At 43.4% G+C, this 13,256-nt stretch overlaps 2 protein-coding genes across 3 annotated transcripts; both read right to left on the bottom strand.

Moving 5' to 3' along the window:
• Positions 1 to 1,085: 1,085 nt before the first annotated feature.
• atpsckmt (fATP synthase c subunit lysine N-methyltransferase) lies at positions 1,086 to 4,279 on the bottom strand. The gene is made up of 5 exons (XM_058061655.2): positions 4,131 to 4,279; positions 3,666 to 3,944; positions 2,836 to 2,973; positions 2,698 to 2,748; positions 1,086 to 2,587 (listed from the first exon to the last, which is right to left on the bottom strand). Exons 1-5 carry the CDS (start codon positions 4,158 to 4,160, stop codon positions 2,357 to 2,359), a joined length of 729 nt encoding a protein of 242 aa, XP_057917638.2. The 5' UTR covers positions 4,161 to 4,279; the 3' UTR covers positions 1,086 to 2,356.
• Positions 4,280 to 4,371: 92 nt separating this feature from the next.
• On the bottom strand, positions 4,372 to 12,260 carry LOC131109525 (neuropilin and tolloid-like protein 1). 2 transcript variants are annotated; one of them, XM_078788705.1, is made up of 10 exons: positions 11,807 to 12,260; positions 11,623 to 11,688; positions 10,931 to 11,065; positions 10,618 to 10,883; positions 8,210 to 8,251; positions 7,777 to 7,904; positions 7,026 to 7,254; positions 6,340 to 6,453; positions 5,953 to 6,097; positions 4,372 to 5,490 (listed from the first exon to the last, which is right to left on the bottom strand). In XM_078788705.1, the coding sequence occupies exons 3-10, from the start codon at positions 10,948 to 10,950 to the stop codon at positions 4,962 to 4,964; spliced, it is 1,473 nt and encodes a 490-aa protein (XP_078644831.1). In that variant the 5' UTR covers positions 10,951 to 11,065; positions 11,623 to 11,688; positions 11,807 to 12,260; the 3' UTR covers positions 4,372 to 4,961. The 2 variants fall into 2 exon arrangements, with proteins under 2 accessions (XP_078644831.1, XP_057917633.2); XM_058061650.2 differs by having other exon boundaries at positions 10,618 to 10,866.
• Positions 12,261 to 13,256: the final 996 nt, after the last annotated feature.

Here is a 13,256-nt window from a genome sequence, read left to right as displayed (position 1 = left end):
ACCTGACGTGTCTCCCCTGAAGATGGTCACCTTCCTGGGGAATAATGCCACTAATAATGCCAAGAACTTGTTGCCAGCCAGGTAAACGAGCCATCGTTTTCACTGCCTACAACATCATCCCACCAGAGGGATCTCTACAACCAAAATTTGGAACCGAGGAACCCTTTAGATGAAAGACCTCAAGCAAGAAGAAAATGACCAACCATCTTTAGGAGAAGGACAGCTGACTATGGCGGTCCATGAAATCAGGCTTGATAGAAATGTTCTGTATGATCCCAGATCAGATAAGAAAGCCGGATCATGTCAGTGATAAGTCATTAGAGGGATTTCATTGACATGTGTTAATATTGTGCTAATCCTTCCTCGGCCACACAGACTGTTAAGACCGTTAGCTGAAAGATAATTGGATTGGTCGGAAATAGCCGCACATCCTGTTACCTCCAACTCGGATCCCTTGCAGAGCAGACAGCAGCCATTGCCAAGCTTCAGTATCTCACATGCTAGTTGCAAATAACACATATCTCATCACGTGATTAAGCTCTTGTAGTATAGATATTACTATTTCTTGACTGCAGGCAGCCACAAAGTACGGATCTTCCCTTGCGTCTGTTTGCTCTCGTCTCAGTCACCCTTTACTTCCTGTCCCGACCTATGGACAAAGCTTTTCCCCTTACAGTGCACTGCCTTGCTTCTTATTGACAATAAGTTCATTCACCTCTAGAAACATCTCAAAGGTCAAAGATATTAAAAGGCCACTAAAGAGTGTATCACACGAGGAATGAGGTCTGGTAAACGATTTAAAAGTGGATCAAATCCAGGATCAAAAGCAATATAAAAGCTAAAATCCACCACTAAAGATCTATAAAGCAATGATCATTCATTCACTGCCATTCAAGTCATTCACTGCCAGCCATGGTTACCGTCTACAGGTGGATGAACAATGCTATTCCTGAGGTTTCATGAATCAAATGACATGTACCAACAGAGTTAACATAATGTCGTTAGGGTGGGCGGGGGATTCATGGTTAGTTTACCGCGTTCCTCAAGCTCATCCAATCACAAGTCAGAACTCAGCCAGGATTCATTCAGGGTCTCACAGAAAGTCAGATTTTTACTCATTTTACTCATTTTTATTTCAACTCATAACAAAGATGCATATTTTTCCCCATTCAGGTGTTAAAAAAATACTTGAGCATTACGAAGGGAGCCACAACAAAGAGGCTGAAGAGCCACATGTGGCTCTGGAGCCGTGGGTTGCTGACCCCTGCTCTATACAGTATATATCTACACTATTACTTGTGCCAAGTGCAACGCAGACGTTATGTTTTATCTGTTTGTGTTCAAAGAACTTCTGTTCTGCATGGATCTGGACGAGATGTTCAGGAATTGTGGGAAATAGGACATGCAAAAACTGATTACATTTTAGGGGTGATCTGGGTCATCTTCTGCAGGATCCAGGATTTTTTGTAAAGGATTCTTTTGACCTTTTTCAGCATAAAAGTAGTATTGTTATTTTGCTGTGAATCACAATATGGAGGGGAACAATGGTGCTATGCGCTCTAAGGATGCTTCTCTAGGGACCTATGATGCTCATTGTGGCCCTTTATATTGAGTTGTGGACTCCTATAGAGCAGCTACACACAATAACCCACACAAAGCTTTCTAGATCTTCCACAATCTTCACCTGTTCCGCTGTTTTTCCACAGCTTTTCCAGGCACTCCCACTTCGCTGTGATTGGTCACACTCGCAGTGTTCCCAAGGTCTTCTGGACTACTTCTGAACCCCACTTTCTAATGTAGTGGATATAGGAGTTGATCATAAATGAATAAAGATTTTGGGGAGCTACAGGAAAAGTGGTTAGGAGCTACTTGTAGCTCATCAGCTACTGGTTGGAGACCCCTGACTCACCGTGGATGGACTCGTGTGATAAAGTAGACAATCTTGACACGACACAAGGAGTGGAAATGTGGTCATTGAACATTTTTTGCGGGGCTACCCATGTTTAAAAAGACTTTGGTAGATTTAGAATAGATATCGCCAACAAAGCTGTGTAGCAGGAGGCGGGGCCTACTGCTTGCACTCTCGGTCAGCACATTGTGATGTCACAAAGAGACGGGGGTTGGAAAAAACCTGAAAAGAAAAAATCTGAAAGCGAGCGTTCAGAGTAATCTTTCGGGTGCTCTAATAATTTTTTCCATGACTGTATATAGAAAGTATAGTCACGATATTCATGTGTGTACATTAAACAATAAGATATTGCAAAGGAAATCCGCTTTCCTGTTAGCAGTAGTTACTTCATTCATTCTTTTTCTACCGCTTATCTTCATGAGGGTCGCGGGTATGCTGGAGCCTATCTCAGCTGTCTTCGGGCGAGAGGCGGGGTACACCCTGGACTGGTCTTGTGGTCCTGGCCGAGGTGCCGAGTTGCACGTGCGATTGAAATGACCGGGCATCATACACCCACACGGTGTCTACACCCTCCCCTGCTGTGCGTTCGGGAACCCAGTTGGGGAAGGGGAATCGACAGGCGACCACCTTGGCGCAGCTCGGTAACTCCTTTTCCAGCTTCAGCTCCAACTGGTCCATCTGTAAGCATCATCCCATGGCATCGTCTCATGGCTCAATGACAAATTAATTACTTTATTTGACTGTCAGTCAGTCCCCCCCATATTTGCTATTCAAAGTGTGGAACGTACCATTTGAGGGACTCCAAAAATGACAACATTGTCGTACTGAGCAAAGCTGACCTACAACAAAATAAAGCATGGGTGTTAGAAAATAGGCAGTAAAATGTCTGACGGTCATCATTCATCCCTGTGATGGACTGAACTGACCTTCCATAAGTCAGAAATGTGAAAGGAGGTGGAGAGGTGCACACCCTCTCTCCAGGCCTTGTAGCGGGAATAGCACACCAACCAGGGGTTCAACTCGAAGCCTGACGCTTGAAATCCACGTCTTGCTGCCGCTATCACCTACATAAACGAGTTCATAACAAAGTGGAGTACATGTGACTAGTGAAAGACTGGCATTGCGTTCTATGAATGGCATGGTGATACATTCAGATCTAACACACTGTTGGTGATTGGAACAGCTGGAGTCAGTAAAAGAAATGGAGTCTCCCATTACAATCCCTTGTTATGTACCACTGGGCCACTATTGCTTTTCACCCCACACAAACCACCAAGCACACTCACCATCAAACTAACCACCATACTAACCATCATGCGCACTCACCACCATGCATCAACAACAGCTCAACAGCGCAACAACACGTGATGACGAGTGGTGTGTCGGTCATGAACGAACGGGTCAAAAGAACTAGTTCTTTTTTGTGAACGGAATGAACGAGGTCACCGACAGTGTCGGTCAAATCTCTAGGTCTTTCAGTCAGCTAACCCCACCCACCCACGGAGCGAGGCGCAACGATTGGATAAGACAGACAAGCACGCAGATAGTCCCGCCCTGCAAAAGAGTGAACTGACTCTCCAGCCAATCAAAAAAACATTGAACGGACTGATTTTAGGGGCGGTGACGTCGTTCATTCCGTTCACAAAAAAGAACTAGTTCTTTTGACTTTTTCAAAAGTCCGCGTAACCAGTGTCAGATTTTTTCCAAATACGGGTTTTGTAACATTGTTATATTTGATTAACAACACACTACTTACGATCCTCCCGTCGCCACTCCCAATGTCCACCAGGCTCCCTGATCTGGCTCGCAGGGCGTTGAGGACATTCTCTACCTGTGTGGTGGTCGCAGGGACAAACGGAAGGCAGATTTTCCTCAAGGCAGGGGCCACAAAAGGAGTAGCCACCGCGTAGAGAGCCACAAGGGAGCTTCCTACCACCCCCGTTACGAGGAGACCAATTCGGCTTCTACTTTTGCTTTCCTTGATGATGCATTGTTCCGCCGATTCCATAAAAAGATCATCTTTCGACATGATGGGCTTCCAAACAATACACAAAGACGGATAATTTCGTTAAAAATACACTGGAGCGATGCCCCATTGACTAATGAGTATTGTCAATTCAACAGGACAACCGCCTCGGAATCCACTTCCGTATTATGCCCTGGGCCGCCATGTTCGGTTGGTGAAGCCAGAAATATTGCATCGAAAGCATTGAAAACCTACCCCATTAATTGTTCCTAGGCGCCCTACCATGACGGACTATCAGCTCTCTGCCATACATAACTCTGTTCCACTCCTGACAGAAGCGAACCTGACCTGAACACTCCAGTCCTTGATTACGACTGTCCTTTGCGTGCATCACTAAAATAATTCCGACTGGATGGCTTGGCTCGCATAACGAGAGTTCTGCCTTGCCAACTGGAACTCATTTGGGGAAAAACAACTTGTAAAATCAATCACTACATTTACATTTATTTCTTCAAAAAAGTACATGGAGAATAGTAGTCGAGAATATGCGGTTAAAATAAAGTTGACACACGGAACATCGGGAGAGCTTCCACACAAATTCAAATAACGAATACTTCCAAAAGAATTAAAAGGTACAGAATACTTTATCTGTGAGTGGATGTGACACAAAGTACACTGAAATTTGAGGTTAAAATTAGCTATTTTCTAAAACTTGTTTGAAAATAGCTTAATTTGGTTTAAACAATTAATGACCAGTACATTATTTTGATGGTAAGTTTTTTTCAGAGACACAATATCAACATTTGTTTACAAACATGAAATCAAGGAAATAAATGAGTCTGTGAAATAACCATTTCATAACCAACACAAATAAATCGTATCAAATAAAAATTAATTGATAAACTTTTTTCATGTATGATTTCAATGCTTTCCCCACAATGCGTCCCTGCAATAGTACTTTCAAAGTCAGGGTTTTGTCTTCTGGTAATTCATAATTCCGACTTAGTTTTTCCACAACCATCACATCCAGTCACAATGGTCCCTTCCTTCCATTCTCTGCCACTTTACATGGTGACTGTTGTCACATCAGAAGTCATTAGACAAGGTACGGTGGACAGCGTGGTCCAAAGCCGTCATGTCATGATGCATTTGATGATGATAAATGTGGTGCCTGCTGGTGGTCGGGCCATCATCTATCATTAAATCATCATCCTCTCCTCTGTAGCCATCTCCCCCATCCTGAGAATAGCTATGCTTCATCACCAGGATGTTCCTGGCTGGGGTGGTGTGGTGGGAGAGCCGAGGTGACTGCTGGTTCACCATCCCTGCAGGGAGCGGCGGTACAAGTGCCCCGCCATCAGGATCCGCGGTGGCCTCTCTCGTGCTAAGGTTGCTGCGACTACCGTGGACGCTGCCGTGCATGCTTCCCTGCTGGGATCCGCAGTGGTGGTCGCGAATGCATTTGGAGGAGGATCGGTGCAGCTTGTGGGACTTTTCAAACTCCTCGGCCACGGCTGCATCGGTTAGGTCACCTGATGGGACGTGTCGTAACGTGCAGAGCTCATAGTGGGGAGGCTCAAACTCTGGGTGGAGGAGGGCAGGGTCAAAGTCATCTCTGTGAATGCCAACAAACAGAATTAGAATTATTGCACTCTGTAGATTTCATTCTCAGACCAAAAAATGCGGAAGCAATTGATTGATTGACAGGATGGTCCTGTGTCTTGACGAACAGCTAATGGGATCCCTGAGCCTCAGGATGTTTTGGAGAATGAGAAGTGACTATGAGAAGTGACTGTCTTCCTGTTTTCAAGCTCAGCAGCAATGGTACTGCCAGAAACCTCGCTTATCCATCCAAACTTGTGCAAATACAGAAAGCTTTCTTGCCTTTGCCATCATGAGTGTGAATACCTGACACTAAATTACATTCTATCCCCATTTTCACCAACATTCATTCACGGTGCAACCAAATATAAGGAATAATATAGGCTACTATGCGGGTATTGAAAGCAGGATGTTCTTGGTCAACATACAAAATAAAGAGTCACATTTCATAAATTGACGTGAGAGATGGGTCAACCTGCGAATGATGTATTTCTTGCGAGGCTGTTTGACCTGGATGATGACAGAGATGACGAGCAGAATGACCACCAGGCCGCACGTCACACCAATGATTGTGAGGTTCGTGTTGTCCAGAGAGTCCAAAATGCTGGGTTTCCTTTTCTCTGGTGAGACACACAACGGTGATAACAGTCATGGTTTCGGGTGTGTGAGTGGGAGTGCAGATGCAGTAGATGCTGGTGGTTCTCTGGTGAGACACACAATGATGATAACAGTCATGGTTTCGGGTGTGGGAGCGGGAGAGCAGATGCAGTAGATGCTGGTGGTTCTCTGGTGAGACACACAATGGTGATACAGTCATGGTTTTGGGTGTGGGAGCGGGAGAGCAGATGCTGGTGGTTGGTACCTTTGCAGTGATTCTCGTCCCATGGATACACACAGTTTTGGATGCCGTTGCAGACCAAGGTGTGGTTGATGCACATGTTGCTATGGCAGAAGAAAGTACCTCCTTCACATGGAGCTGGGGAAAAGACCAGAGAAAGGCCTTTTATCATGTGAAATGTGTAGAGTGCTGCCAATTTGCTCATCATTGTTATGGTACAGATACAGACAGCAGATTCCATCAAAGGTTCTCCTATTTGGCGATTTAGAGCAGGAATGCTGGTGGAAAACAAGTACTAAGATGCTTGGATTAGCCTGATGCTGGGTTTAATGTACTGTATTTTCCGCACTATAAGTTGCACTTAAAGTCTTTAATTTTCTCAAAAATCAATGACACGTCTTTTAACATGGTGCGCCTTATGTGTGTTCCAAAATCTGTAAAATTGTTGTTGTTCTACTTGGGTAAGCGCTCCGCTTGAGTGAGCGTAGACCACTTCCTGTTGTCACAAGGACATTATATGCTAAGCTGACAGCAATAAACCAATCAGAGAACTACTCGTGATACGCACAGCACATATCCTAACGTCCGCCACGCCTCCGGAGCAGTCCAACAACACCGCTCCTATCTAATCTGTGAAAGCCAAGTGTTCACCCATCTAAATGATCTGTATCCATATCTGATGTAGGCTAGAAAAAAATGGATTTACTCACGATCAAGGAAGGTGGTGAAGAGGATCTTGAATTTGCTTTTCCTGCTTCCCTCATCCGCCCACAGCCTGACCACGCCCAGTGATGATGTCAGCATGACGTCGTTGGCAACAGTGGAGCAGAACTTATTCTTCAGATGCTCAACCGAACTGCTGCCATCATAAATGGCAACAAAGTTCCGCTTGCACTCGTTTGAGTTGTGCATCTCATACTCCAGAAAGCGCATGTAGATCTGAGGATGGGAAGGGAGAAATATTATACATAAATTACATTACATTACAAACATTATATATATTAGGGGTGTTCAATGCAACTTGTATTTGTATTTGTTGAGGTCACGATTTGTATTTGTATTCAAGTAAAATTTTAAATGCCCCTCCCCTTTATTAAATAAAATAAAAATACAAATACTAATAATTACAATAATACAATAATAATAATTAGGAATAAATTGACCAATGTTTTTTCAAAAGCCTGAATTGATGGATATCGGATGAGCACGAGGTGGGTTTCATCCTCCATACCAGAGCTGAAACATCAGCAACAACCGCCTTAAATGAAGACCACATGCTGAGGGTAGGAGCCTACCCCCGACAGCAGAGGTACCACATGATGGGGGTGAGATTTTATTCTTAATCAATAAAAAAATCTTAGGAAGGCATTGTTGCCAGTTATACAAGAAGCAGGATTTTTCTTGACAAGGCCAAATTCATCAGTCAAAAACAAGTCAAGCATTAGAATGATGAAAACAGACCTTGGCTTTTGGTGGGGCTCGAACATACCACCTGCAGTCCACAGCCTCTGTCTGCAGCGCCCGCTTCTCCCTGGTGATCTGAGTAGATTCCACGTAGCCTTCTGGACCACTCAGCTCAAACTCACAAACTGTGAAGAGCAGCATTTTTTGTGAAATGATAGCAAAAGCACATTACATATGTTTACAGTCACTCAAAGAACGGTTGGCCACAAGAGTGAAATCTGCCACCGCCGTGCATCACCAATGCACTTGGTGAAAATAACAGAAACACGACAATCAAGATAATGTGAGGAAAAGCAAGGATACAAATAAGTAAATGTCAAATAAGTAGGCAGTAGTCCAGAAGTCCTTGCGAAAAACGAAAAACGTTTTATTAAGTGAGTTCTTATAGTTTTTTTGTCGTGATGAGCACTTTACGTATTGTCATACTCACATGGTAATGCTGGCAGTTCTCCCAGACCTTTGAACTCAGGATCTAAAAGCAGAAGAAAAGACTCGTTATGAAACATTTTTGCCATTTGATGTTTAAAATAAGCAAGGTTCAGTGAGGTTGGACAACAATAGCGTTGCCCTTGAAAATATATTTATTTTCAGACTGTATTTAAAGATTGAGTGTTTGTGTTAGATGTGTTAGAAAGCAACACCTGCAAGTCAATAACTCATGTTGTGTTATGAAATTAAATTGCTCACTGCTCCGTATTGTGTCCTGAACCTTGGGGCTGATGAATCCACTTGTTGGTGGATTATCAAGTCAGATTTACCATCTTAGTTCTTATTAATCCTCTCATGTTTCTTGCCTATTTGGGCTTCAAGCTTGCACAGATTATTCCCAATCTGCATGGAGGTGCAGTAAGTACAACAATGCAATAGCGGGGCCTTATCCGGTGGAAGGATTAGATGAACAATCAGTTCTTCCAAAGCTTTCTGCACTATTTTTCCATCGCATGATTGTCATATACATTCAAGAAATACAATGTGGAAAACATTATGGATATTTGTTTGGAAAATGAGGGAAAATAAGGGTAGTGGGACCAGAATTGGGTGTGGGTGTGGTGTAACCTCCTTTGAACTAGGTGTGTGTCTCACCTAGTCTTTGAGCATGAACTCGTATCTAGTCTGACTGGTGTGTGTCCCACCTAGTCTTTGAGCATGAACTGGACTAGAGCTGTCCTATCTAGTCTGACTGGTGTGTGTCCCACCTAGTCTTTGAGCATGAACTGGACTAGAGCTGCCCTATCTAGTCTGACTGATGTGTGTCTCACCTCGTCTTTTAGCATGAACTGGACTAGGACTGTCCTATCTAGTCTGACTGGTGCTTGTCCCACCTGGTCTTTGAGCATGAACTGGACTAGAACTGTCCTACCTAGATGAGTGGCGTCTTCTAAGACAACCTGAACAGTTTTCTTTGTAGAGCGGAAACCTTTGCTGACACAACTTTACCATTTATCCAGGCTTTGGACCAGCACTGGAGACCTCCAATGGCCGGGTATTGGGGTAATGGCTGGGGCTCAAACCAGTGCCACACTACAGAAGGCAGTACCGCTACTACACTACTAGCAGTACTGGTTTAGTTATACTACAATTTAATTCAAACAAATTCAAGCCTCATTATAAATTTGATTAGCAAAGTCTATAAACTTGCAGTAGTTACTTTATCTGCAAAAGGTCTTTCTTTGACCACTTTATGTGGTCAGTGGAGGATGGACAATCCAACCATGAATTATCTCCTGCCCTTTCTGATGAGTGGTATTAGACAAGAGATAAGCGTTTGGCATGCAAGACATGTAAACAGATGGGAAATAGACTCTCCTTATCTGCCGGTAAGAATTAATATGTTCTCAAATTCAGCGTTAAAAATCCAAATGGACGATTAGATGAATTTAAGTGGACGACGGCTGCAAGTGAAAAGAAAAGAAACAGACGTGCGGACAAAGAATGCAGATTGATTCGTCATGGAGTCGTCATTGTAGGTGGCCTATAAAATCTGCTGTTAATAAAGCCTCAGCCTCGCTTAAGCTGCTGTGGCTCAGCACTGACAAGCTGGATTCCCCTGAAGACACGCTTTCATTAACTTGTGTGTGTGTGTGTGTGTGTGTGTGTTTGCGCGCTTAGGTACGTGTGTTTGTGTCTCCTCTCCTCCCTCCCACCGCTTCCAGATCACTTTTCCAGCAGTATGCAACCATATTCTGCAACATTTAAAAGGAGGTTGTTTTTCCTACTGCATTGCCAAGCCTAAAACGCTCCCCATTCAGGACGTAACAGCCCTCTGTGTCAATGTCACACAACGTTAATGGATGGCGATTGGGACTAATATTTTATGTATGGCTTGTGTCTGCCATACACGCTCTTGTGCTCCTGTGCAAGTGTACCGAATGTGTGGCCAGTCAATGCAGGTTATATGTATTGAGTTGTTCAGGAGTGCATGCTATAGGACAAGAGTGAATAGTGAATATCATGAAATGTACTGGTTTCATACTCATATCCAGCAAAAATGCATTATCCGTAATGGACACTCCTTTGTAACGAGTATACGGCTCATCACAAGCCCTTAGCACTTACACCCCCTTGTTTTAAGGAGAATTGGGACACCATCTGATTCTTGTGAACATGCAAAACCGAGGTGTAAGAGGGTAAGACAAGGGCCAAGGGGTAGAATTAGGAGTCAGCCTTGTATCTTTGCAATAATTGCCACCATATATGACATATATTTGAAGATAAAAGGTGTAGTGCGGGAGTAATGGGGTACACCGCTGTAAAAAGTGCGGCAACCACTGGTTAATAGACTTATCTACACTTCATAGACTTATCTTCCAAGCTCTTTATACCTCTGTCGTCACCCACCTTGTGTGAAGTTGTAGCGGGCTGAGAAGCCGATGGCCTCCAGCTCACCATCAGCCACAAACTTGATGTACAGGTACCTCCCACTGGAGCGGACATACATGGGGCTCTCCTGGCCACAGTAGCGTCCAATGATGGGCGAGAAACCAAAGGGCCCATCACGGACCTCGATGTGGTCAAACTTGCACTCCCAGGACGGCTCAATAGAATACTTTTCATCAAAAAACAAGTCAATGCACTGGCGAGGAGACGCTGGAACAGAGGGAGCTCTTCAGTTAAGGAGGTTGGGATACTTTTAACATCAAAACAGACTCACCTTCTATTATGTAAATGCATTCCCTCTCAGGTGGGTATCTGTCAGGGTAGTTGGGTGAGGTGAAATAGCCTCCATCGGGTTCCTTCACCCAAGCCCCGCACTGCCCAGCTGGTGTCACACCTGAGTTGTTGGTCACTAGCAACAAAGGCGTTCAACAGTTTAGAGTAAAGCAGTGAGAAATACAGTAATTGTAGCCAGTAGTGCCCAAGTACACAATGTTGAGTACACCCTGCAATCTCAACATTATTGGCCATTTGTTGGTCAAAAGCCATCTCAGAAGCTTTTCAACCCAAATGCTTAGCAATATAACACAAGTAATATGTATATGTGGAAAACAATGGAACCATACCACACAGACTATGTAGGGTTACACACTCATATAATGTACAAACAAAAATACTATTTTGTGCTCACTCATAACCGCAAGGCATGCTGGGTATGCAAATCATTGTCATAGCCCAGGTTTGATTAGTGTCAAAAATTGACAATTTTATGTGACTCATCTGAGAAAATGTGCTGTCCTACATTGTAAAAAAAAAAGAGTTGAGAGAGATGATGTTTCGGGATTATGCACTCTACTCTAATCCATAAAATGGAACCCCCCTACTTGCACATGATGAACAGAAACAGACTTTTGCTGTCTTAAGGCAGCATTTTGCTGGCCTCGTATGGAGCTCCAGAAAGAAACATACCATGTGTTTTTGTTTTTGTGGCTGTTGCACCCGACAACTCACGTGAGATCAAATTTTCTGCAAAAGCTGACAGAAGACAAGAAAGGTTAAATTAAAGAGCTGCATAAATGTATTCTTGCATCACAGTAACAAAATAATTGTGACATAAAAAAGAAGGCATATGCAGCATAAAGCAGAAACTTACCAGTGTACAGCAGAAGTTTGCACAGCATCTTTGTTCCCTGATAATGCAAAGCTCTTACGAGTAGATCCATCAAATATCACTTGCCATTGCACAACACATAAATTGTTCTCCGATTGGGACAAATCCCAGCACAAAATAGCTCAGCATCATTCTTCCCACAGCTCAAGGATTAAACGTCTGGCTCTCCCTAACCTTCCTATGTTTTATATTAGAAATCCTCTTAGAGGAAAGTGTCCTTGACACAACAGGAAACAATCTGGTCAGTGCAAAACGCGTTCCTGCACTTTTCCTGCATGAATGAATTAGATCGACGTACGTGTGTGTTTAGGAATGCAAGGATTACCAATCAATGTATTTGTTGTCAATAGGATATCTTGGTTTATTTGGAAGAAACATGGCAAATAAGTTATCAAATCACAACATTAAAATGCACAATGGGCAAGTTCAGTTCAAAAAGTCACCCTGGACTGGTGGCCAGCCAATCACAGGGCACATATAAACAAACAACCATTCACACTCACATTCATACCTATGGACAATTTGGAGTCGCCAATTAACCTAGCATGTTTTTGGAATGTGGGAGGAAACCGGAGTATCCGGAGAAAACCCACGCATGCACGGGGAGAACATGCTAACTCCACACAGAGATGTCCAGGTGGAGATTCCAACCCAGGTCTTCCCCATCTCCTGACCATGTGGCCTACATGCTAACCACTCGGCCATTGTGGCCTAATTTCTACAATGAAAAAAAATCACCTGTGATTATGGGGTGGCTCAATATACTACACCTAACTAGACCCAGTGATGTACATGTTTGTTGTAATCCCTGGAGAAGAAACTCTGACCACAAACGGGGGGAAAATTCCAGTGTAGCTACTAGTAACGGTATGGAACCACAAGAGGTCGCCCTAGCACCATTTTGCCTTTCAGCTGTGAGGAACGTGTGGGTGTCACTGATCATCTTGCCAAATCGTTTTCCCCCACTATTGACTTCATTTTTCTGAAGAAAATGTATGTAATAAAAGGTAATAATTACACTATTTATTATTTTGCTGATAATTGCTGATTAACTTTGTCACCATTTTTTGTTGTTTGCCTAAGAAATTAGTGCCGATCCTCATTATGACAAAAATAAAGGCAACCACTCAATAAAAAAAAAAGACATTGGTGTCAGTATCAATATCGACATCTCTCTCACAAGGCCACTTGGGATCAATTAGTCAGACGTGGAGTGCAAAGGAGGTGCCTTTGTTCTTCTGACTCCGTTTGTGCATCATTAGCACCGTGAGCACCATAAAAACTACAAATGAGCCCCCTCACTTCGCTAGCTTAAACACAAGGTAGTCTTCCACGTTAGCCGAGCTGCCACCACCCAGGTTGGCACTTCAACAAACTTTCTGATAAGTTGGAATAAAAAAAAATACATGACAACAAATTCTCACAAACTTAT

The sequence above is a fragment of the Doryrhamphus excisus genome, linkage group LG2 (assembly GCF_037039965.1).
Source record: "Doryrhamphus excisus strain RoL-2023G ecotype Guam linkage group LG2, RoL_Dexc_Guam_v1.1, whole genome shotgun sequence".
NCBI lineage: Eukaryota > Metazoa > Chordata > Actinopteri > Syngnathiformes > Syngnathidae > Doryrhamphus > Doryrhamphus excisus.
Note: the sequence above shows the minus strand (reverse complement) of the source record. Positions and strands in the feature narration are given on the sequence as shown.

Bases quoted from the DNA above. Each gene is read 5' to 3' on its own strand.
- atpsckmt (XM_058061655.2), bottom strand. From the start codon at position 4,160: ATGGTAGGGCGCCTAGGAACAATTAATGGG. The intron at 2,974-3,665 runs GTAAGTAGTGTG...TCGTTTATGTAG, and splicing joins GGAGTGGCGACGGGAGGATC to GTGATAGCGGCAGCAAGACG. The intron at 2,749-2,835 runs GTCAGTTCAGTC...ATTTTGTTGTAG, and splicing joins ACATTTCTGACTTATGGAAG to GTCAGCTTTGCTCAGTACGA.
- LOC131109525 (XM_058061650.2), bottom strand. From the start codon at position 11,876: ATGGATCTACTCGTAAGAGCTTTGCATTATCAGGGAACAAAGATGCTG. The intron at 11,066-11,622 runs GTATGTTTCTTT...CTTTGTTGCTAG, and splicing joins CACAAAAACAAAAACACATG to TGACCAACAACTCAGGTGTG. The intron at 5,491-5,952 runs GTTGACCCATCT...TGGCATTCACAG, and splicing joins AAGAAATACATCATTCGCAG to AGATGACTTTGACCCTGCCC.